Genomic DNA, 20,587 nt, shown 5'->3' with positions numbered 1-20,587 from the left:
TATTCTAACCTTCTCTCCAAGCAATGCAACAGCTGCCCTTTGTCACTGGACACTAGAAATATTTTGATGTATGAAACACCTGTTGAATAGGTGCCTAGAGATTACTATTCAAGTCCCAGTTCTGCTTGTTTTTGAAGAATTTGGGATGCACAATCCTTCTATATCTGTATATAGATATACTTCTATCAATATCTAGATAGTGAGTTTTGAATAATATTTTTTTTTTTTTTTTCTAATATATCTAGGAGTTTCAAGTAGGTAGAGAACATCACATAATAATAGCTTGATCCAATTCCTGTCTCTCTTGAATTGAAATGTTCTAAATGTTGTTTTTTTTGTTTGTTTTTTCCTTTGGTTCTTTTTTTGGTGTTTTTTAAAAAATTATTATATATTTTGTGAAATAAAATTTTATTTTCTACTCCTTCTCACAAAGCATCTTTTCAGCCTTCAGAAAGTCATACACTTGCTAGCATACACTAATCTACAAATCCTGTGGAACAAGGATTTTAAAGGTTTTACAGTGAAGACAAAATATTTAATCTAATACACCCACAGCTTGGCACAAGGAACAATCTAGGAAACAGCGAAAGAAAGGTTCTTAGATTTCCTACAGGCTGGGTTGTTTGTTGCTGGGTTTAGGGTGCTGGGGTGTAGAAGTGGCTTAATCAGTTTTCACAGAAAAGCAGAAAATACAGCTTATTTGACTGAGCCTTAAGATGACAGATTACTGTGTTTTATTCATATGTTAATGAGTGATGCCTTAAACACTGTGAAAGCTGTATTACAACTTGTTCCTTTCAAAATTTACAGTTGCTGCTCTAATTCATTCCTGTTTCTAAAATTTTTCCTCAGATCCTGAACTGTACATTAAGAATAGACCTGTTTCTAGAAGTCTTCCCCATGAATTCCCCTTTTAGCTTCCCCTCCACAAACCTGTAGAGAAAACAACATTCTTGGTGATAAGCTTGTAGTCTACAATGGAGAACTGTGGCAGTTCAATCTTTGTCACTCCTGTGACTGCATTATCACCCCCACGCCAGTAAAATTCAATGTCATCTGTTGTATAGCCATCTACAAAAACAGGAGTAAACAGTTAAGATCCACATCTCTTCTGACATCACGGAGAACAGTCCAGAGAATTCATTCAGAAATTAGATTCAAATATGTCTCCAAAACTAAGTTGTTAATAACAGATATAAACATAAACCAGACACAGGTAGTTATAAATACTATTTCCAATGGCAATACTAGCTGTATTTTAACTTTTGGGATCTTAAACATATATCCATATATTAATAAACAAACCTTTAAAAACAAATTAAGACTACACACATCCCATATACAGACAGTAACTGTACGTGCATCTTAAGGTAACTTCTGATGCCAAGGCTGGCTAAAACAGCATGGGTTTGCTGTCATTTCAGCCCCTGGGCTGGAAGATCAGCATTGGTAACAAACATCACTAGGTCACCAGAAGAGGCTTGGGTAAAGAGGCTGTTCAGACTTGTGCACCGTGATCAGCGTGGGAAAGAGGACAGTGAAAGTAATACAGGTAAGAAAGAACTTCAGCATAGATTTATCTCATGGTATTTCCTCTTTCTGCTCTGTAATGTGGCTATGAATTAAAAGGACAAACTCTAGTTTAAACCCATTTATATTTTACTAGTAAAACCAGCATAATTCTTTTTCTGAAAACGGCTTGAATGTGATAAAACAGAGGCACATTCAGTGAGGCTCTTGTAAGAAGCAACTGCAGGAGATGTGACAGCCATTACTATGGATGGCAAAAAACCCCCACACACAAAGCCCAAAACAAAAACCAAGAAGAAAAAGCACACAGTTATAAAACATTTGCATTAAATATGAATCTGGGTTTGTCAAAGGGCAGCTGAGCTCACTCTCATTCTCCAGAGCTGATATAGAGAACTGATCAGTACACATCAGAAATTAATCTGCTGCAAAACCAGGAAAGAAGATATTAATGAAGGTTTGTAGCCTTTTAAAGGTTTTTGTGGTTGAAAATAAAAGAATAACTCAGAGACAGAATAACGCCTATGACATTTTAGAAAACTGACATAATAAAATTATACATATTTGGCCTTGACTTTTTTCAATGACTTTTTTGGCCTAGATTTTTTCATCCATAGACAAAGGAAAAATTTATATAATAAACAGTATTTTAGAGTGATCAAATAGAACTTAATTTCAAGGAAGAATGCAGATTATGCGTTTTGTGATAACCTAGAAAAAACAAACAAGAAACTGTAAAAACACTGAAATAACTATAAAAATCTATTGACACATAAGAACTTTTGAAGTATTTTGGCAGTTATATTCTTATAGCATAGTGATAGCAATTTCATTTTTGTATACATGACCCTCATTCTGTTTTTCATGGAGCTAACAGCAGATCTAAAGTATTTTGAGGGCAGAAAATGGAAAACTAATTTCAGGAATCAGAGCCATCTCATTCATATGTGACAGATTTTTAACAGCTCACCAACATCAAGAATTCAAGGTGGAACCTGCTCTTCTTTCCAAGTTGCTGACACTGACAGCAAAGCTGATGAGAGATTAGATTTTTTTTAATTTTTTTTGTGAAATAAGTTCTTCCTTAATCTTTCCATTTACCCAGAAGTTCACTAACTCTAGCTGATTACATCAGCCAAAGAAAGAAGCAGCTTGCTCGTATCTTCTAAAGAAGCTTCAACAGGTGAGGGAGAAAAAGCTCTGCAATATGGAACATGATGCGCTTTTGACGTATTCAGAACCCCTTAAGAAACAGTTAAAATTCACATTAACAAATAGCTTCCATCAATGGTCACTGCTGTTTCCCCTCATTCTTTCCCTGTTGTTTCTCCAAGAGGAGAATTATAATGGAATAACTGAACACAACTTGAGCTAATAACTTCCCATAATATTTAGCTCCCCTCCTCTGTTTGGACAGTGCTAGGGAAAAGAAAAAACAAACAAACAAAACCCTAAATTCCTCTCTACTGATTTTTTTGGAAACAAATAATCTCACAGATATCATAACCTTCACATTTGCTGTATGTTATTTATTCAGAATCTAAAACATGACAGGCCTGAAAAGGAGCCACAATTTCTGCTGACAGTAGAAGTCCCATCCTCTGTAATCAAACAAGCACTAACCATGACACCACAGTGTACTGGTGCCTCTTACACATTTGTGATACAACAAAGTATGTTCAAATCTGAATTATTAATCATCAGAACTTATAAACTTTGTAGTCTCACGATGATGTGTCAACATGTGACTGAACTCTGCTTTTCACTTACTGCACCTTTGCATAGGAAAATCTTCAGCACCCCACACAGAACTGTCTCAGATGAAGTTACAGCACAAAATATTGTTGTATGTTGACCAAGAGATGCTCTATTTAGAAATACAGACTATTTTAGCACAACAACTTCCATTGGCTAAACAAGGCATCCTTAGTTCAGCCAATTGTTCTATAGTATCAGTCAATTTATGTCTCAAGAGTCAAATTAGAGACTTACCCAGGAGATAAGAATTGGTTTGTTCTCATGAGGAAATAATGTATTTTGCTTCTTAATTATGATTTTCTGAGACTGCCTAATTATATGACAGCCTCCTTTCCCATCTCTCATTTCATCAGTTAACCTTGTTCTAGTTTCTCCACAATATAAAAATAGCAAATGGTACATGATGGAAGACCAGAATACTTTAAAAGTTACTTTCCTTCCAAAGCGACCAGAAATGCTGAGACGCTTCTAACTATTAAACATTTTAAGAAACAAGGAATACTTAGCCACGTATTCAGATTACCATGGTTTCTGAACTAACAGACATGAGCTGTGTAAACATGAAAACCTTTGTTGATACACTGTAATCTCAACTTGAGCTTTTCTGCATTTACTACTTCTTGCAGTACAAGTTTATACTAAGTTCTGGCTCTGACACTCTTCATGTAACACTTTGCTAATGCCTCTCCTCTGCCCTGGGTTGTGGGCATGAATGTCTCATCCTGCCTGGCCCCATCCTCTGGTTCTCCAGTAGATCTCTGCAAAAGCTGTATTCCAGCAAATGGACTTTGTTTTTGCAAACTGTCACCCCCTGTATCCCCTAATAATGGGAACTGATGTCATGGGGATAAACATTGCATGGAATGGAGCCTCCCTACCTTTCCTGTGATGAACATAGAACAATTAGACCTATTGGTGCAGCTTCTCCCAACAGAGAAGCTGTTTGACAGGAAAGGCAATTACTGCTAGCACTGGTGCACTGGCTGTTGACAAGTTGTTTCTACTCTCTATAGGGTACTAGATTTTAAGCACTGCTGGATCTACTTCTTTTGCTTTTAAAGGCACATTTTCAGGAAGATTGTAGAATAGCTATGATTGGAAGGGACTTTTAGGATCATCAGCTTCAAATCCCCTGCATGGGCAGGGACATCTCCCACTAGATCAAGTTGCTCAAAGCCCTGTCCGACCTGCCCTTGAACACTTCCAGGGAGGGGACATGCACAGCTTCCCTGGGCAAACTGTTCCAGTGTCTCACTATCCTTTCACTAAGACCAATGGTACATGGATGGAGGTCATTAAAGACTGTGCTCATGGCAAGACAGGCTCACATCAATAAGACATTTAAAGGAAACACATTTCTTTCAGTAATTTCTCACATTTCTCACATTTCTCAACTGAGAATTTGACACTGTGTGACAAGACCTGTTGGCAAGTATCGATACAATTTCAGGAAGTCTCTTCAAGCTTTCATGGAGATATTTCTCTCTCTTTCCAAGATAGATAAATTATCCCAATCACTTCATAACATGGAGATGGACAGAAAACAATATTGTAGTGATCTGCTAAATGAACACTATTGTGTATTGCTAAAATACCCAAATATAATTGGTTATAAGGCTAATATCTTCAAAACATCTGTCAGAAGAGAGAATGGGCCTATTCATGTCTCTAATGGATGTTTTACAGATATTAAAATTCAGTTACCTGTAGCTATAATAAACTCTATCTGCAGGTATTTGGAACTCAGAACAACCCTACACACAAGTCAACATTATTTAAAGACAAACCAACATAAAACAGAAATAAGCAGTCTAGAAAGAATCTGTGGCTCTTGACAAGAAAAAGGCAGAATTAATGTATGTCAGTTTAATATCCCTAAATTATCAGGTCACATGTCAATAATGTAGAAAGTAAAGCATACTAAACCCAAAAATGCTGCAAGTCATTTTTGCAAGAATCCAAGTTTAGCACAAAGCACCATCTAATTCAGATTGTAAAAGAACTGTTGTTTTACTGTGCGTTCAAATTGTACATAGAACTGCTAACAGGATAGGGAATCTCATTGATTGCTCTTTCCTAAATCATTTCCATATCAGCAGCAGCACAATCTACTTCACATTCAGAAAGTTCAGTTTCTCATTTCTGACATGCATCACACAGCAGCAGCCAAGCCAGTCAATACACTGTCCTGGTCATACAGCACCAATCCTGAGAGAAGCAAAGCATTCCCCACTCCAGTTAACAAGGACAGGGTATTTTTCATGGCCCGTAATTCAAGGAATGACAGATGATGAAGCACTGTAGGATAAAAACAAACAACTAGTAGAACACAAAATACTTTTCATGCAGAAGCTACAAAAACACTTATTTTTTTCATAGTCTGTATAAGAGAAGGCAAAATTTGCAAATTATTTAAACAGAAACAACCTAAAAGGAAAGCTGCAGCATCACTGGCTGAGCATGAAAGTATTTCTACACAAGATGGTCACTGGAAACACCAGGCAATGGAAAAAAAAATAATCCAACTTTCCAAAAAAGTCTCAGGATTTATCAGTAGGATTCACTGACTCACAATGCTTTTGTTCACCAGAGCTGGGCTATATTTTAGGCTGATACATAGATACACATCTACAGTGTGCACCCGATCTAGGAATTCAAGTGGTCCATGCTACTAATACTATGGCAGCAGCTGGAGACTAGAGACATTTGCTGATTTGTGATGAAAAAATAAGGACACAAGCATTCAAAACTGTGAAAATGTGGCTGAACCATGGAGGATTTGGAGGCCATACATTAACTTCACTCTGCTCTGAACCATCAGCACATTGAGCATAGCTGGAACATACTTCACTCTGCTCTGAACCATCAGCACATTGTCTGAGCATAGCTGGAACAGGATTTAGCAATACATGCATAGAACCAGCAGCACACCTGAGAGAAGGAGAACTACTACTTAAGCATTAACAATGAGAAATAAGGATCCTGTAGGGACCTGTCTTAATCCTAACCCTTTCTGCTCAAGCTTATCCAAAACAGTGTCCCTCTAGTTTCATCTTCTATCAGCCATCCTGGACATTGCCAACATGAAGCACAATTTGGCCACTTCAATGAGATTTTTTCTCAGCAGCTCTGGAGGGAGGCTCAGTGAAAGCAGCCATGGCACTACCTTTCAGATCACCTGTGGCCTTCAGCTCACCACTACAAAACACATGAGAACACAGCTTACAGAAGATTCTGGAATTAAACACTGGTACAAAGCAACCATTTACAAGAAGAGTAGCATATACTTTGTGGAGAACAGCACAGACTATACCTTACAATAAGCAAAAGTCTATGGACTCACCAGCAGGGAATAAGTACCAAGCTACTTAATCTCTCCTATCTCTGCTGCTATTAATTGGATTTTCTTTGTCTAGCCACTGACAATGCAAGAGCATCCCAAAGCAAAATGGAGAAAAGTGCTGGATATATATAACAGAGGGAACGTTTTGATTAACAATATACAAAGTATTCCTGTATCACTCTTATTGACTGTCCAACAACAATATGCTAAAAGATGTCCTTGATAAGAGCTAGGCAGCATTAAAAAATTTAAAAAAGAAACATGTTTTCACACATGTAGAACTAAGGTTGGTTTTGGACACTTAACTGAGCTTGCAAAAGTTAGCTTTATTTTAGCAATGAGGAAGTTACAATGAATGACTCTTTCTAAAGCCATCCACATATATATATATATATATATATTTGGGAACTTTTTCTTAATATAGTTTCCTATCTGAATAAATACTCTGTCTTCTAGAGGGTTTTTTAACCCTCTATGTATCTTTGCTATGGACAGCTATTCCTACAGAACCATGTGAATGAAGTTTATAGGAATGTTAATTAATCACCCTGATCCTGTTAGAACTACATTAATATCTTCCCAAAATTGCAATATACCTGTAACATTCCTAGATGTCCTTTACACAGCCTGGTTCTCAAAATATTTTAGTGGGAGCTCAGAGACTTTTCTTTAGGAAACCCTGTTGTGACACCCATATCAGAAAAGACAGCACAGGTTTGTTGGCACTATCCCAGCTACCTTTCTAGGATGCTGAAAGAGGCAAGAATAAATTATTTTGACACCCAGCCCTCCAGGTTCTAGAAATGGTAAGCAAAGAAATGTTGCTTGGTGGGTAACAAAATGGCAGGGAATGCAAGTGTTTTAACAGGAGATCAAACAAGGCCAAAGAAGGAGAAATGCCATTTCAGCTCCCTGCATTTACCTGGCACAGGAGACTAGCCCTGAAGAGCCTCAAACATGCTGTTAAGCAGCCACCTGCTGTGAAACCCTCAGCAGAAGCAATCTTCTTTCACATTTTCCTCATTAGAAGAGCTCCCTTACTGTAGCCCAGTTTAAAGTTTTGGCTTATGTACCACAAAGCCACATTAAATCCTGCTCTATGGGTAATATCCTATTTTACTTGGTATTATGCATTCCTCTGTGGTTCCCAGGTACCATCACACCAACAAGATTGCATTGTAACATTTCACATTTCAGAAGTTTTTAAAGTTAACAAAATTGTCTACAGCTTTTCTAATACTCACTTTTCTTCTGAGTAGCAATAGGCTATGCCTCTTTCTTGAAGTAGCTGTGACTGAGACAACATAAAGACAACCCTTAAAGGAATTTCTCCCTGCAAGCAGAGTTTAACACAATCTGTTGACTTTAATTCTGTTTTCTTCTAGCTCTAAAATTGTAACTGTGTCAGAATGCAAATACGTATTACATAAGTTTGCCTCTTGGGCTGGAAAAGCAGGATATCTGCATGTAAATGTTCATTTAAAAGAATTCAGTACAATATTTTAACATACATAAAAGGGAATCTGCCTCAAATCAGAAGTTAGAGCACTACAGTATTAATCTGAAATGCCCATGTGGACTATACCTCTCTCGTGCCTCTGAAACAAACACCCTTCTTCAAAAAAACTAAGAGAAAAATACATTAATAACACAACAATATATAATACACAATGCAGCAATGGAAAATGCTATTATTAGTAATTCATAATCACTATATTTTTCTGGCACTTAAAACTGCACAGCTTTATTCTTGAAGGAATTATGACTCAAATACTGTTCCAAACTACAAACAAAAAAAACCCCAACAAAAACACCACAAAAACAAACAGACTAACAAAAAAAACCAACACCACAAAAACCCCACCCAATCCAACAAACAAACAAGCAATTTGAAAATATTTTCACATGAGCCTAGAGTATTCCACACATGCTTTTGTGTTCCCTCTTTAAACTGTCTTCTAGCCTGCACATTCACATTCCTGGCATTTCCTTACAAGGCTTATTTGCATCATGCATGTCAGTATCTGCATCTATATTCCTATTTGCTAACTTTGGAAAGTGTTATCCTGGTGCATCTGTGGGATTCATGAATCATAAAATTGTTATTTGCAGGGAACATACTGCTTCTGCATAGAAGCAAGAAGCTGAAAGTGCACTAAGCTCTGGTACTGTAAATATGAAAATTGGATTCCTCTCCTGCTCTGTAGCATCTTCAGTCTCTGTGAGGCTGTCACAGCTCAGGAGCACATCAGTGCTCCAGGTACCTAACAGCCACCCTATCAACAACTTTATTAAACCATTATCCTATCTGTGGTCCTTCCGGCTTTGTATGATATTTGAATTACTGCTGCAGACTCTTTATGTTACAAGTGCATATGTTGTAGTATTTATGAGGAAATATTTTATTACTGCTATCATATAAGGAAACTATTTGTCTAATAGTTAGAATGAAAAGTCTCTTTTGTAGCAAAGAAGAAATGGGAAGATGTAACACGTACTGTTGGAAGGCACAGAGCTGAAGATACTGGTCTGTCTCATGAGACTTTTATCATGTCATTTTGTCACAAGTTAGAAGTAGGAACACTGAGAAGCTGAACTGTCCCAAGTGGTTTTAACAGAGACTGTAACTTGGAATATCTCAGAGAGCTCTTAGATGACTGCAAAGGCTGGAAATTCAATGCTTTCCTGGGCACAAGGTCTGTAATTACATTCAATTTGTACTTACAGTGGTGAAATGGCTAAGAAATACTTTATTACCTTCCCCTTACCAAGCACTCATACAGAAAAAAAGCCCCAGTCTGATTCTTGCTTTGTGAAGTACTAAGAGTTACTGAAACTAAAAAATTGCTGAGTCAAAGGGGAAGAAATAAGGACACTTTTTCTTCAAGAAAAACAAAAACCATTCTGGTCTGCAAACTTGTAACAATGTAGTGCTGTTTACAAACTGTGAGTAAAGACAGATAGAAAGACGTAACTAAAAGGTTTCAAGTGAAACAGCCCTTGCTGGAGCACCACATAGGCTAGACTCTTCCTTTTGATGGAACTCTCAGTAAACACTATACTACATATCATAAACATAAATGCATGTGAACATAAAGGAGAGGGTGACTCCCAACCTTGGAAAACACAAAGCACCCGTATTCCTAGGGTCACAAGCATAGCAAATACCTGAGGCCCAGGAGAAGCCCAGAAGCAGGATGGTGAGCAGCATCTCTCTGAGGGGATGTACCACTGAGTTTAAGCTTTATGCTCAGCCTCTGCATCTCCTGGAGCACACTCCAAATTCTCCTGCAGCCTTACTGTACATAAAGCTGGACATCACTGACAGAAAAACCTTTCAATATCAGAACCACCAGCATGCAATAGATTAACATCTGTAGAACAATTACAAGGACAAACGGGAAAAAAGGGATTAATAAAGCAGACAGCAACTTAACCACAGTAAGGTACTCATCAGGGACAGCTTGTCAGCTTAAGTTGGAAAAAAAAAGTCTATAGTTCAGTAATCAAAATGTTGCCCTTTTCAGTAACCCAAATGTATTCACGACCTTGTTCAGTGTAACTATTTGACTCATCATTAAATATGGAAAATAGCTTAAGTCAGTTATATCTCAACTGCATATTCTTAGGAAATAATTTTCATTGACTTTGTTGAAAACAATCTCTTAAGTGTGTACAGTTTTACCATGATCGGAGCAGCAGTTACACTTGTTTCATCTGTGTTTTGCAGTTACTATGTCAATACTTCAGTCATTGGTGTTGACTGTATAACAATAGTTAGGAGTTATAAGGGTTTACACCTTTTAAAGATCTACCAACCATTTTTCAGCTCACAAATGTGATCAGAAAGAATGCCACCCAGGCTAACACAGGGTACTTGCTTTCATTTGCTTTTCCCACCATGATGACACTAGAAAGCATTAATAATAATCATCATATGAAAAACAGAATTATCAATTGCAAATTGCTTTCAGCTTAGAAAAGACTAGAAGTATTTATGCACTTAAATTACAGGAAGACAAAAGTCAAAACCAATTTGGGAAAAAAAAAAAAGAAAGCATTACAACAAAGAAAGGCTCATCTTAAAAAGGAAAATGTATTAGAATCACATAAGGAAAAAAAAACCAGAGGAAATGATTTTGCTTTCAAGCTGTCTGCCTTCAGCTTTGGTGGATATGAAGTGTTTATGGCTCTATTATTACCCAAATCCAGTTCAATTACATACTCATGGTAAGTGCAAATTTATCTGTAGCATGTTACAGAGTGCTAACCTGTGAATGGTCTAAAGCACAGAGAAAAAACAATTTTTGGTAGGATACTTCCAAAATATGTCTGCCTCATGAGAACAATATTTCAGCTCAGTTTATTTTATAATCTGTCTTTATACTATATTCTCTTTTTAAATCAGTTTTCAGCAGGGGTTAATTTGGGTTTTCTTTTCTTTTTTTTGAAGGAAATACTTTACAGTTCTACCTGTACATTCTCTTAAGACAATTCTCTAACAGTTTTTAGCCAAATAAAATCACTTTAAAAGACTAGGAGAAACCAAGAATGAGTTTTGTCCGATGGAGATTTCAAGGATTGTAGCTACCAGCATTAATAAGTTTTCGATCACTTCACAAAGGATAAGACACTCTTTAGGGGATAAGGAGTATGTCACCTACCAATTAAATGCAACCATTTAACAGCACAAAGCAGCCTCACACAACAATTTATGGCATACAGTGAGTAACACAAAATCCAATTAAGAATTCAGGGAGAATTTAGCAGGGCAGAATTTAATTAGCAAAGATACAGTTTTGCCAGGAGACTGTGGCTAACACCTGTTCTGAAGTGTAAAGTGACAAGAAATATGTACTAACAAACATTTGGGTTGTAATTCATATTACGTTTGCTAGGTTGCTTCTTCAATCACATCTAGATGCTTGTTTCCCTTAGACAGAGAAGCACTGCCTCACTGCCTCCTGGGACACTAGTGCTGCTTCCACTAGTCTCTCACTCATTCCAAAATCCTAATCCAACACAAGCAATACTGTTGAAGTACTGAGATATGCTTTTCATATTTCTGCACACAGTTTTAACCCCACTTCTTAGCATCTTTAACTTACTCTCTATGAATAGCTACAATGCTTCCTGTAAGCTCTTGTGAGTGGCCAATGGGATACAACGGTTGTGCCTACACCCCAGGGTCATCGGGCAAGGGGGTGGAATGAATTGCCCTGAGGCTTGTCCCTCAGGGCAATTTGTTTCTTCTCTGCCTATGTGTTTGTTAAACAGGCAGAGAAGGTGAGCAGTGAATGCAATTGGCTTTCTCATTGGGATGCAACTGGAACATCTCATCTAAGAGGATGGTCAAGAGTACATACTTAGCAACTTATGCAGAACCACAAAGACTCTCTCCACTCTGTTTGTAAAGTTCACTTGATCTGAGACTTTCTTGAATCCCACTATTTATTTTTTGCATTCCTGAAATAGCAATCAGAACATTGATTTACTTAAAGGCATTAGAACAGCACCTGAAATCCATATCACTAATTTGTTTAAGTTTTCCCAGGAGTAGAAATCTTAGCAATGAACTGAAACAAATCACAAACAGAAACACCATCATTTTCTGTTATATTCTTTTGGTATTTTTTACTTGCTTAGGAGAAAGTTGGTATATGCTTGATATGTATGCAAAACATCCATGGGAACATCATTCACAATTCTGGAAGTGATACCTTGCGAAGTCAAATAACATTGTGAATTAAAATCCAAATTCAATTCTACTCTCAAACTACTGCAGATCATGTTTTTTCCTAGATCACTCACAACTTAATTGGCATTAACAGCAAGTCACTGGACTGCCTCACTGATGAAAAGATGAAGTCACTGATTAAGGCATTCATTATATCCATCAACATCATACTTACGAGTTAAAATCCTATCCTATTAATGATGAAAGGAAAAGATATCAGAAACCCAGCATCAATAAACCTCACTGTTAGTAAATCCACATGTAGCTGCAGTGCAGGACAAATAAAACATCAAGATTAAAGCTTTGATAATTGCATAAATAATGAGAGAGAGAATAATTTTGAAAACCACACTCAGAAATTCTGGCAGTGTCTCTCAACAGAAATGCAAAGAGTCTTTGAAAAATGTTCATCCCTGCTTCAAGGCTGTATTTTGAGCAACAGAAATAAGGAGCACCATTACTTTCATTCTCCTTCAGCATTTTTTATTCAATATTGAAAATAACGTTTAATCATAAAATGAAGGGATATGCTATTTCTTACAATTACTTTTATTGAAAGGAAAAGAAAGTCTTCTGACTTGGGAAATTGTAATTAAGTCTATATATTACTGATTCCCCAAACCAACTTCTATGACTTAAGGCTTTAATATAAGAAAAACAAAATATTTAGAAAGTTGAAAAAAAAAACAATTGAGAAATTATGGGACTAGTTCACCAGTATGTGAACATGCTATAGCCAGATTACTAAGCTCTCCTTTTTGGAAAAGTGGAAAAAGAGAAATATCTGGTACTAGGTATCATTTTATCTAATATACTGCACAGAACAGTGCTGAAGAAATAAAAGGGGAAGATGACACTGTTTATCATGAGGAAGGGTAGAAGCAGTTAATCCTTCAGATAACATGTACAAAATCCCACCTGTTGATTATGACAGTGAAAATGCATAAAGGATCTATTTTAAAAGTTTCACAACTTCAGTGCAGTGAGAAAACATGAGGCACTTTGCCTTCTTCAAGCAAACAAAAGGCTACTGAAGATGTCAGACTATCTGGCTTTGCCTTATATGAATTTATGCCTTATGTTCTGACAGTTCAATGGAAAGGGTGTATATAGTGTCAAAGTGGAGTAGGAATGACTACAGACAAGCCTGTCTATGGCAAATCTTCACCTTTCTGCCAACAACATCACACTAATAATAATTTTCTTAACCTCTTTTCCATGTGGCATAAATAGGGAGAAATAATGCAAAAGGCTCTTGCAGAGGGGAGAAAGAACATGAACAATCAGTTAATAAACATTCAGAGTATCATAAATAGCTTGGTGGGAATACAAGTGATCACAGGTACAGAGGATCCTGAGTGAAAACCAGAATGTTTTTCAAGTCCATCTCACAAAAGCATAAAAACAATCAAAATTACTGTGTTTTCAGTAGTGGGTTTATTAAATACATACAGTTTCAGCAGCTTTATTTTGTAGACATATTAGCTTTGTGAAGTCACTTTTACACTGGCATGAAAGTCTCCAAGGCACGAGGTGCTGTCTGAATGCTACTTGTTTGTGCACTGTGGGTTTTCTTCCCAATCCACTTCTCTCCAAGAGCATTTGGTTACTCTAGGTCTGCTCTCACTCAGCAAGTGACATTAATTAGTCACTGTAAAGTGACTGAAAGCTGTTGATTAAAAAATGACTCAATTCCTGTGTGTGCACCAAGCAAAAATCATAACCTGCATCTAGAAAACCAGGTATTTTAACTCTTCCCAGAACAGAACTGCTTTTAAAACTGCAATATGCAGGAATCAACACTTTTAAGAGACTATCATGTGACTTAAAATACCTTAAATAGAATTTCAGTTCCAAAACCTTGATTGTAAAGGAACTTCTGAAGAACAGGTATCTCAAAAGTTTTGTGGAGTAATACCTGTTTTGAGCAAAGACAAGAATCTAGCACTGGCAGCCCTCCTTCTGAAAAGCCCTCTCTAGACTTATTTTCCATTTGTCTATTGCACACTTCTTTTAGAAGTTGCAATTTTGACTCCAGCTTTGCTCCAAATCTGACAAAACACACACCAAATAAAGAATTACAGCATAGGTTTCAATCTACACTTACCATTATTGCCTTTTCTCCCACAACAGAAGATTTATGTGGTGCTGATCACTATTGCTACCCTTCCTACTGTGCTCCCAGTCTGTAGCCACCCAGGTCACAAAGGGCAATGACAGGAAGCCAAGACACACTGTGGGTAACAGAGATCAGAAATTCTACTGTGTGCAACACACCACTCTGGGAGTTAATGCAACTAGGAACATATGTAGTTGCCCAGAGAGAAACATGTTTCTACATATTTCTGTGCTAATTTCTACATATTTCTGGACTATTTGTTTCTGAAAATTACACTCTCTTAACTAGCAAAATTCATAGTCTTTCTCTGTTTTGCAAGATTAAAACAAGACTTATACAGTCAAAGAAATGAAGAAGGGGACCAGTTCATGCATCTTTTACATAAATGCAATCAGATGAAACACGTTTAATCCCCTGGACTTCAAGATACCTGCTTTGTTTTTCAAATCCTGCTGATATTGATTGCTTGAAAGAATTTACTTGCCTTGAAAATATATAAAGAATACTGAATTACTCTTTTTAAAATGTTATATGTGGTACCAATAGGATATAAACATTAAGCAAATATATAAAAATATCATCTGTTAATTTTGTTCAAGCAGGACAGAAAGCATATATAGCCAATAAACTTCAGAGACTAATCAGATCAGTGTATTCCCATATAGTGCCTGATGCTATCAATTTCTGCTTGGAATCTATAAGAAAAGCAAGAAATATTCAGCTAAAAATAATGTATCACAGACTCTAGTATTATCTTATTAAGCAGTTTGCACTAATGGGGTGGATCTGTACACAGTGTGCTTTCTCCTGGGGAATCATTGGATGCCCAGATCATAAAACATGATGTGGAAGAAGATTTTACAAAAACAGCTTTATTTAAAGAGATAATTAGATGTAAAGAGCATAATGGTGATAGCAATTATTGCTGATAATCTGAAAATAAAATGAACTTCAGTAATTACTCCAGAGTAGTACTTTTTCTATTAGACGTTACATTGTATTTCACTTATACTTCTTTTACTATGAGCAGCTTCCTCCTAATACTCTATACTGCTAACAGCCAAATAATTCTAGACTACAACAGCTTCAACTCTTACACTGGGTTTGTTAGCCAGAGAAAAACTGATATAGCAGAAAAAGAAACTATAGCACAGATAGACATCTTCACAGGGTACAGAAGTGACCACATTAGTAGTAAATGTAGAATCAGAAATCTGTTTCCCAGCCTGCTGCTGTCCCACACCAGGTGCTCACCCTTACTGAGACACAACTCCCATAAATGAGTTTTCTTAGAGTTACAATATTCTGTATCTAGACCTGATCCATAAAAAGAAATGCATCTACTCTGAGACCTTACAACCTTACAGGCATTGATTTCTCTCCCACTATCATTAGCTAAAAAAAAAAAAAAAAAAAAAAAAAAAAAAAAAAAAAAAAAAAAAAAAAAAAAAAAAAAAAAAAAAAAAAAAAAAAAAAAAAAAAAAAAAAGAAAGAGAGAAAAGTAAGAATACATGAAAGAAGTGTAATATTCAGGTGCACACGTCCTCCAGGGTACTCAGAAAATTACTTAGAACAAATGTGGTCTGCATACATATGCAGTAATAACTTCTACCCTTATTTAGAACTAATCTTCTATAGCAATGCATCAGATAGGATTTCCTCAATCCTGTGATGTATTTAAAATAATTAATAAATGCAAAACTTGACTTTTTAAAATAGGCTGGAATATGCCCTCTTAGACAGTTATGACAGTGACCAGAACCAAGAATGCCTGATCATTTGTGAAGATCTGAGCCCTTCCAAGTCCTCTTCCTAACACAATAGGACTGATGACAACTTTCCCTCCTGGGTACTGACACTTCCCAGGTGCTGGAGAGCCCAGCACAGTGGAATGGCTGTCATATCTCCCCAGACATCATCAAGCTGTCTGGGACATGCCAGCCCTCTCCCATGCCTACTGTTGCTCACCCAGAGACCTGCTGGGAAATGCCACTTCACCATCACATGCAAACGCTGCCTTGCTGTGGCAGCAACTGCAGCAAAGCTCTTCAGGAACAATATTTAGCACCAGTTTACCTTTTGAGAAGAAAATCCAGTAAAGAGATTTCTGCTTCTCTGTCCCAGGGTTTGATCAATTGGTGTAAGTATAGCCACTGACATAAAGTATACTAGAAAGTATTTTACCTGCATCACCTGTGCAATTTTAACAAAATCAGATACATTTTTTATGTGACATGAGTGATTTAATATAGCTTGGCACATTACCAATCACGTTCATCAAAAAAATAGCTGGATGTAAAACCTTCCATAACACAGAAAAATATTTACGCAGGCAACCAATATGAATACTAGAAACTGACTGTGACTCAAATATTTTTTCACATAATAGCACCTCTATAAAACCAAGGAGCACAGTAATCAAGGCCCTAGTTTATAAACTGCAACACATTGAAAGAATTTAGGATTTTTCTTCAGTGTTATAGGCAGGGCTTTTTAAATTCCAGTTCCACTGGAAATTACCTTGACTTGATAACTCCTGTATGAAATTCTTTCCCTCAGAGCTTCATCTGAACAAAGTTTTGTCTTCCACTTGGACACATCAATTTCAGTTTACATTGTATTTCTATAGTGTCTCTTTGCTGGGCTACACACACTAATGCCCAGAGACATGAGAAGAGAAACAGCAGCAGTACAGATTTCCATATGAAAGGCTGCCAGTCTTGAGCATACTCCAAACTAGATGCATAATTTCCCTTTTCATAAAAGTTTATAGAAGCAAAAGAAGTGCTCTGGTTCCAGCACTGATTGATTTTGAGTAAAACTTGTTCTTTGCATTGTTCTAAAAAGACTGCAACTTTCATTATCCTAATAAATTAACAAGAAAGGACATTTCTGTTGCAACCTCATTACATAAACATCTCACCGGTAGAGATATATCATTAGATTATATTTTAAGCTCCCATATGTCACTAGAATTCATACGGAAATCAATGCAATCTTTGTGACAGATTTCTGTGGATTAACCAGTTTCCAGTTTTCTCTGACATTTTGTTAAAACTTTAATACTCTAAGCACTGTGGCTTGACATGCTTTCTGCCACCACTTTTGCCAAGCATGAGCATATGTTGCAGAACAGGAAACGCTGCTCTTCGTTTTATGACTTTTAGCAAGAAAAAATATTTTGCACTGCTACTGCATATTGTTTTAAAAGTACTAAGCTGAATAATACTTTATTTTATACACGTGTGACACTTTCATAACAATCTTTTTAGATAGAACATGCTAATATTATGAAACTTATCAACTGTTGAAATATGCCATCTCCACCTTTCCCTATAACCACCATCAGCTGCTGATGTTAATCACAAGACAGACAACTCCTTACAACTAAGGGGCAGGACAGAGTACAACACATACCAGAGAGGAATAAAATGATGTTTGAAGACAGAAAATGAACGGCTTCTTTCCACTTTCTGGGCATAGACCACAGCTCACCCATGACACAAGTGCACTGGCAGGGAAGATCCCAGGCATATCCATGTTTGAAGCAATAGTCTTATTCTGCCCTTTTGCTGAAGGCTGAAGTTTTTTCTTGAAAAATCTTAGTTTAAGAAAGATGACTCCCAGATTTGAAACAATGGATAATGAGAAACCATGTGGCACAAAGAATCCAAAACTAGATTTCTGTTTCATTCCTACATGCTCATCTTTAAATCCTGGAAATACTTGCTGCAATATGGCATCTTTAAACGATGCAGCACAGCATTCCCTCCTCTGCTGAGTCCATTCTGTAAAGAGAAATGGAACTGTAAACATCACCATTTCTTCTTCATTCTGGTTTTCTTTGAGATATAAGGACCAGCTACAGTTAATACATAATTCCCAAAAGAATGATGCCCATTAAGCAGTAATACCAGGAGAAACCAGAAGAACAAAAAACAAAACAACCACCCAAAACCTTATTTCCAGAGCAAGACACTGGAAGTAAAACAGGCTTAACAGAAATACATTCATTCCTAAACAGCAACCCAGAACACTGTCAATTTCATGAGCACCCAATGTAATAACATGTAATGTAATAACAATCTGAAATTGCTCAAAACCCAGAAATGCAACTGTTAGTTCCAGAGAACATTAAACAACCACCCTTCAATAAGTTTTCCTGGATTATAACATTATATGTTTTTATGAGCTTTCTCTTTCACCATCATATGCAACAGACACTGAAGCCAGCCCATGTCTGCAGGTAGCAATTTCTCCCTCAGAAAAAAAACACCTGAAAAAACCCCACAAACAAACCAAAAGAAACCCACCAAGAACACCTGTATTCATTCTCTTTTAAGTTACTTCATAGCACAGCATAGAACAGAAGTTACACACACATGATGAGACATGATACCTTCTTCCCAGTGCTACCCTAGATAAAGACCTAACACAAATTTACAAATTCCAAGCCTAAAATGCTCAACCTGTTCTGCAGCTGCAACTGCCAAAAGATGTCCTCTTTATGCATATTTAAATATTAGCCAATATGAACAGCAATATGCTTATGATTTCCTGGTCCTTGTATTTATCTCAAGAGAAAGTGTGTGACATCACAGGCAGAAAGTGTAGTTGACATTCAATTAGAAAATCAGTCAAATCAACCTTTACTCTTCTTGAGATCTGAAAAGGGAGGGGAGGGGGAGAGAACTCACATCGGTTACATGCAGAGATACTTATTCTGGCTCTGCTTCAGTCTGGTAGGAGGTAAAAGCAAATACAGTCTTGGAGTAAAACATGTCAGCTTCTTGAACTGTTTTGGTTTTTAATCAGCTGTTTATACAACAATAATTTCATGCTAGTGTATCCATCTGCCATTCATGCAAACACTATTTATCTGTGAGGTCAGGAGGCAACTACACCTCCACAATTCCTATCAAATTAGGTTTTTTGCATGTCTTGAAAGTCCTCCTGTGGGTGGACTACAGTGGGTGAAAAAGCCACTAACTAAACAGTTATACAAATTAGCATCTATTTTTGCATTTCTTTTTGTATTGTAATGCTCTGTTGTCTAATGTGGCTACGTTGATCACTTCAGAAATGTCAGTCAAGAAGAATTTCATGCTGTGTACATTGAACCACTGATGCCAAAAGTTAAGAGAGTACTCAGGCACAGTAGACAGGTCTCCCTTGAGAACAATGCAAAGCACCGAAACCTGCTTTGCCCAGATGGCAATTCCAAGCAGCCAAACCCCACAGCTTTGACATCTAGCACTGGCTATCAAGAGGAGACTGCACAAGTTTCTCTCTGAACAGGAAAACCCTCATTTAACCACTCTAACACCGATGATTGCAGAACACTTCTGCAGGTCAAACTCTGATGACATTTTCCCAGTCTCATACAACAATTTGGAATACAAACGCATTTACTAAAGGCTCTAGGAATCACCATACATCAAAAACAACAGGTATTAGGAGACACCAGCAACATTCAGCTCAAAAGAGGTACCACCCACACTTTCAGACCATGTGTTTCAGTCACAGCAATGATGTCCTTAGATGAGAACATCTCTTCTTACCCAAATGTTTTTAAATGGTGAGGGCTTTCAGTCAACATTTCTTTGGTCAGGTTTTAATGAGAAAAATGGACTTTGCATTAATTCCTCATTCATATTGATCAGGAAACTATGTTGGCATCAGCCATTCCCATCACCAGCAAAATCAGTTCCACATACTCTGTAGGACGCACTGGAGAAAATAATACTAAATTAAGATACTCGATCTGCAGAGAGCTGCAATGCAGTGGACAGATACTAAGATAACCAACGGGCTGAAAATAGTCCAGGTTAAAGTACACAGAGCTCCACATCAATTCATCTGCCCTTCTTTTGGGCTGTAGGAACAGATGCACACTATCTGCTAATTATCTTCCGCTGTGCAACTGACTCTGATATTTTGCTCAGATATTTTTACTGCATAGTTTGATATTTTTATCACGATGGGAGAAACAATTTAAATAAGAAAAGATCTAACTAAAAGGCTTGCCTACTCATCATCTTCATAATTACTTAAGGCTTACATTTGGAAGCAGTTTGTAATCTATTCTGAATAATTCACT

At 37.0% G+C, this 20,587-nt stretch overlaps 1 protein-coding gene across 3 annotated transcripts in view; it reads right to left on the bottom strand.

Annotated features, from left to right (window-relative positions):
* The window catches only part of GABRB2 (gamma-aminobutyric acid (GABA) A receptor, beta 2), a 128,212-nt gene that overhangs the window by 17,735 nt on the left and 89,890 nt on the right, over positions 1 to 20,587 (bottom strand). For all 3 annotated transcript variants that reach the window (XM_010001949.1, XM_010001951.1, XM_010001952.1), the window contains one exon: positions 934 to 1,071. In XM_010001949.1, the coding sequence (XP_010000251.1) occupies positions 934 to 1,071 (138 nt within the window). The remainder of the gene's footprint in view (positions 1 to 933; positions 1,072 to 20,587) is intronic.

Source organism: Chaetura pelagica, unplaced genomic scaffold (assembly GCF_000747805.2).
Source record: "Chaetura pelagica isolate M959 unplaced genomic scaffold, ChaPel_1.0 scaffold356, whole genome shotgun sequence".
NCBI classification, from domain to species: Eukaryota; Metazoa; Chordata; class Aves; order Apodiformes; family Apodidae; genus Chaetura; species Chaetura pelagica.
This window is presented reverse-complemented; position numbering and strand designations above follow the sequence as displayed.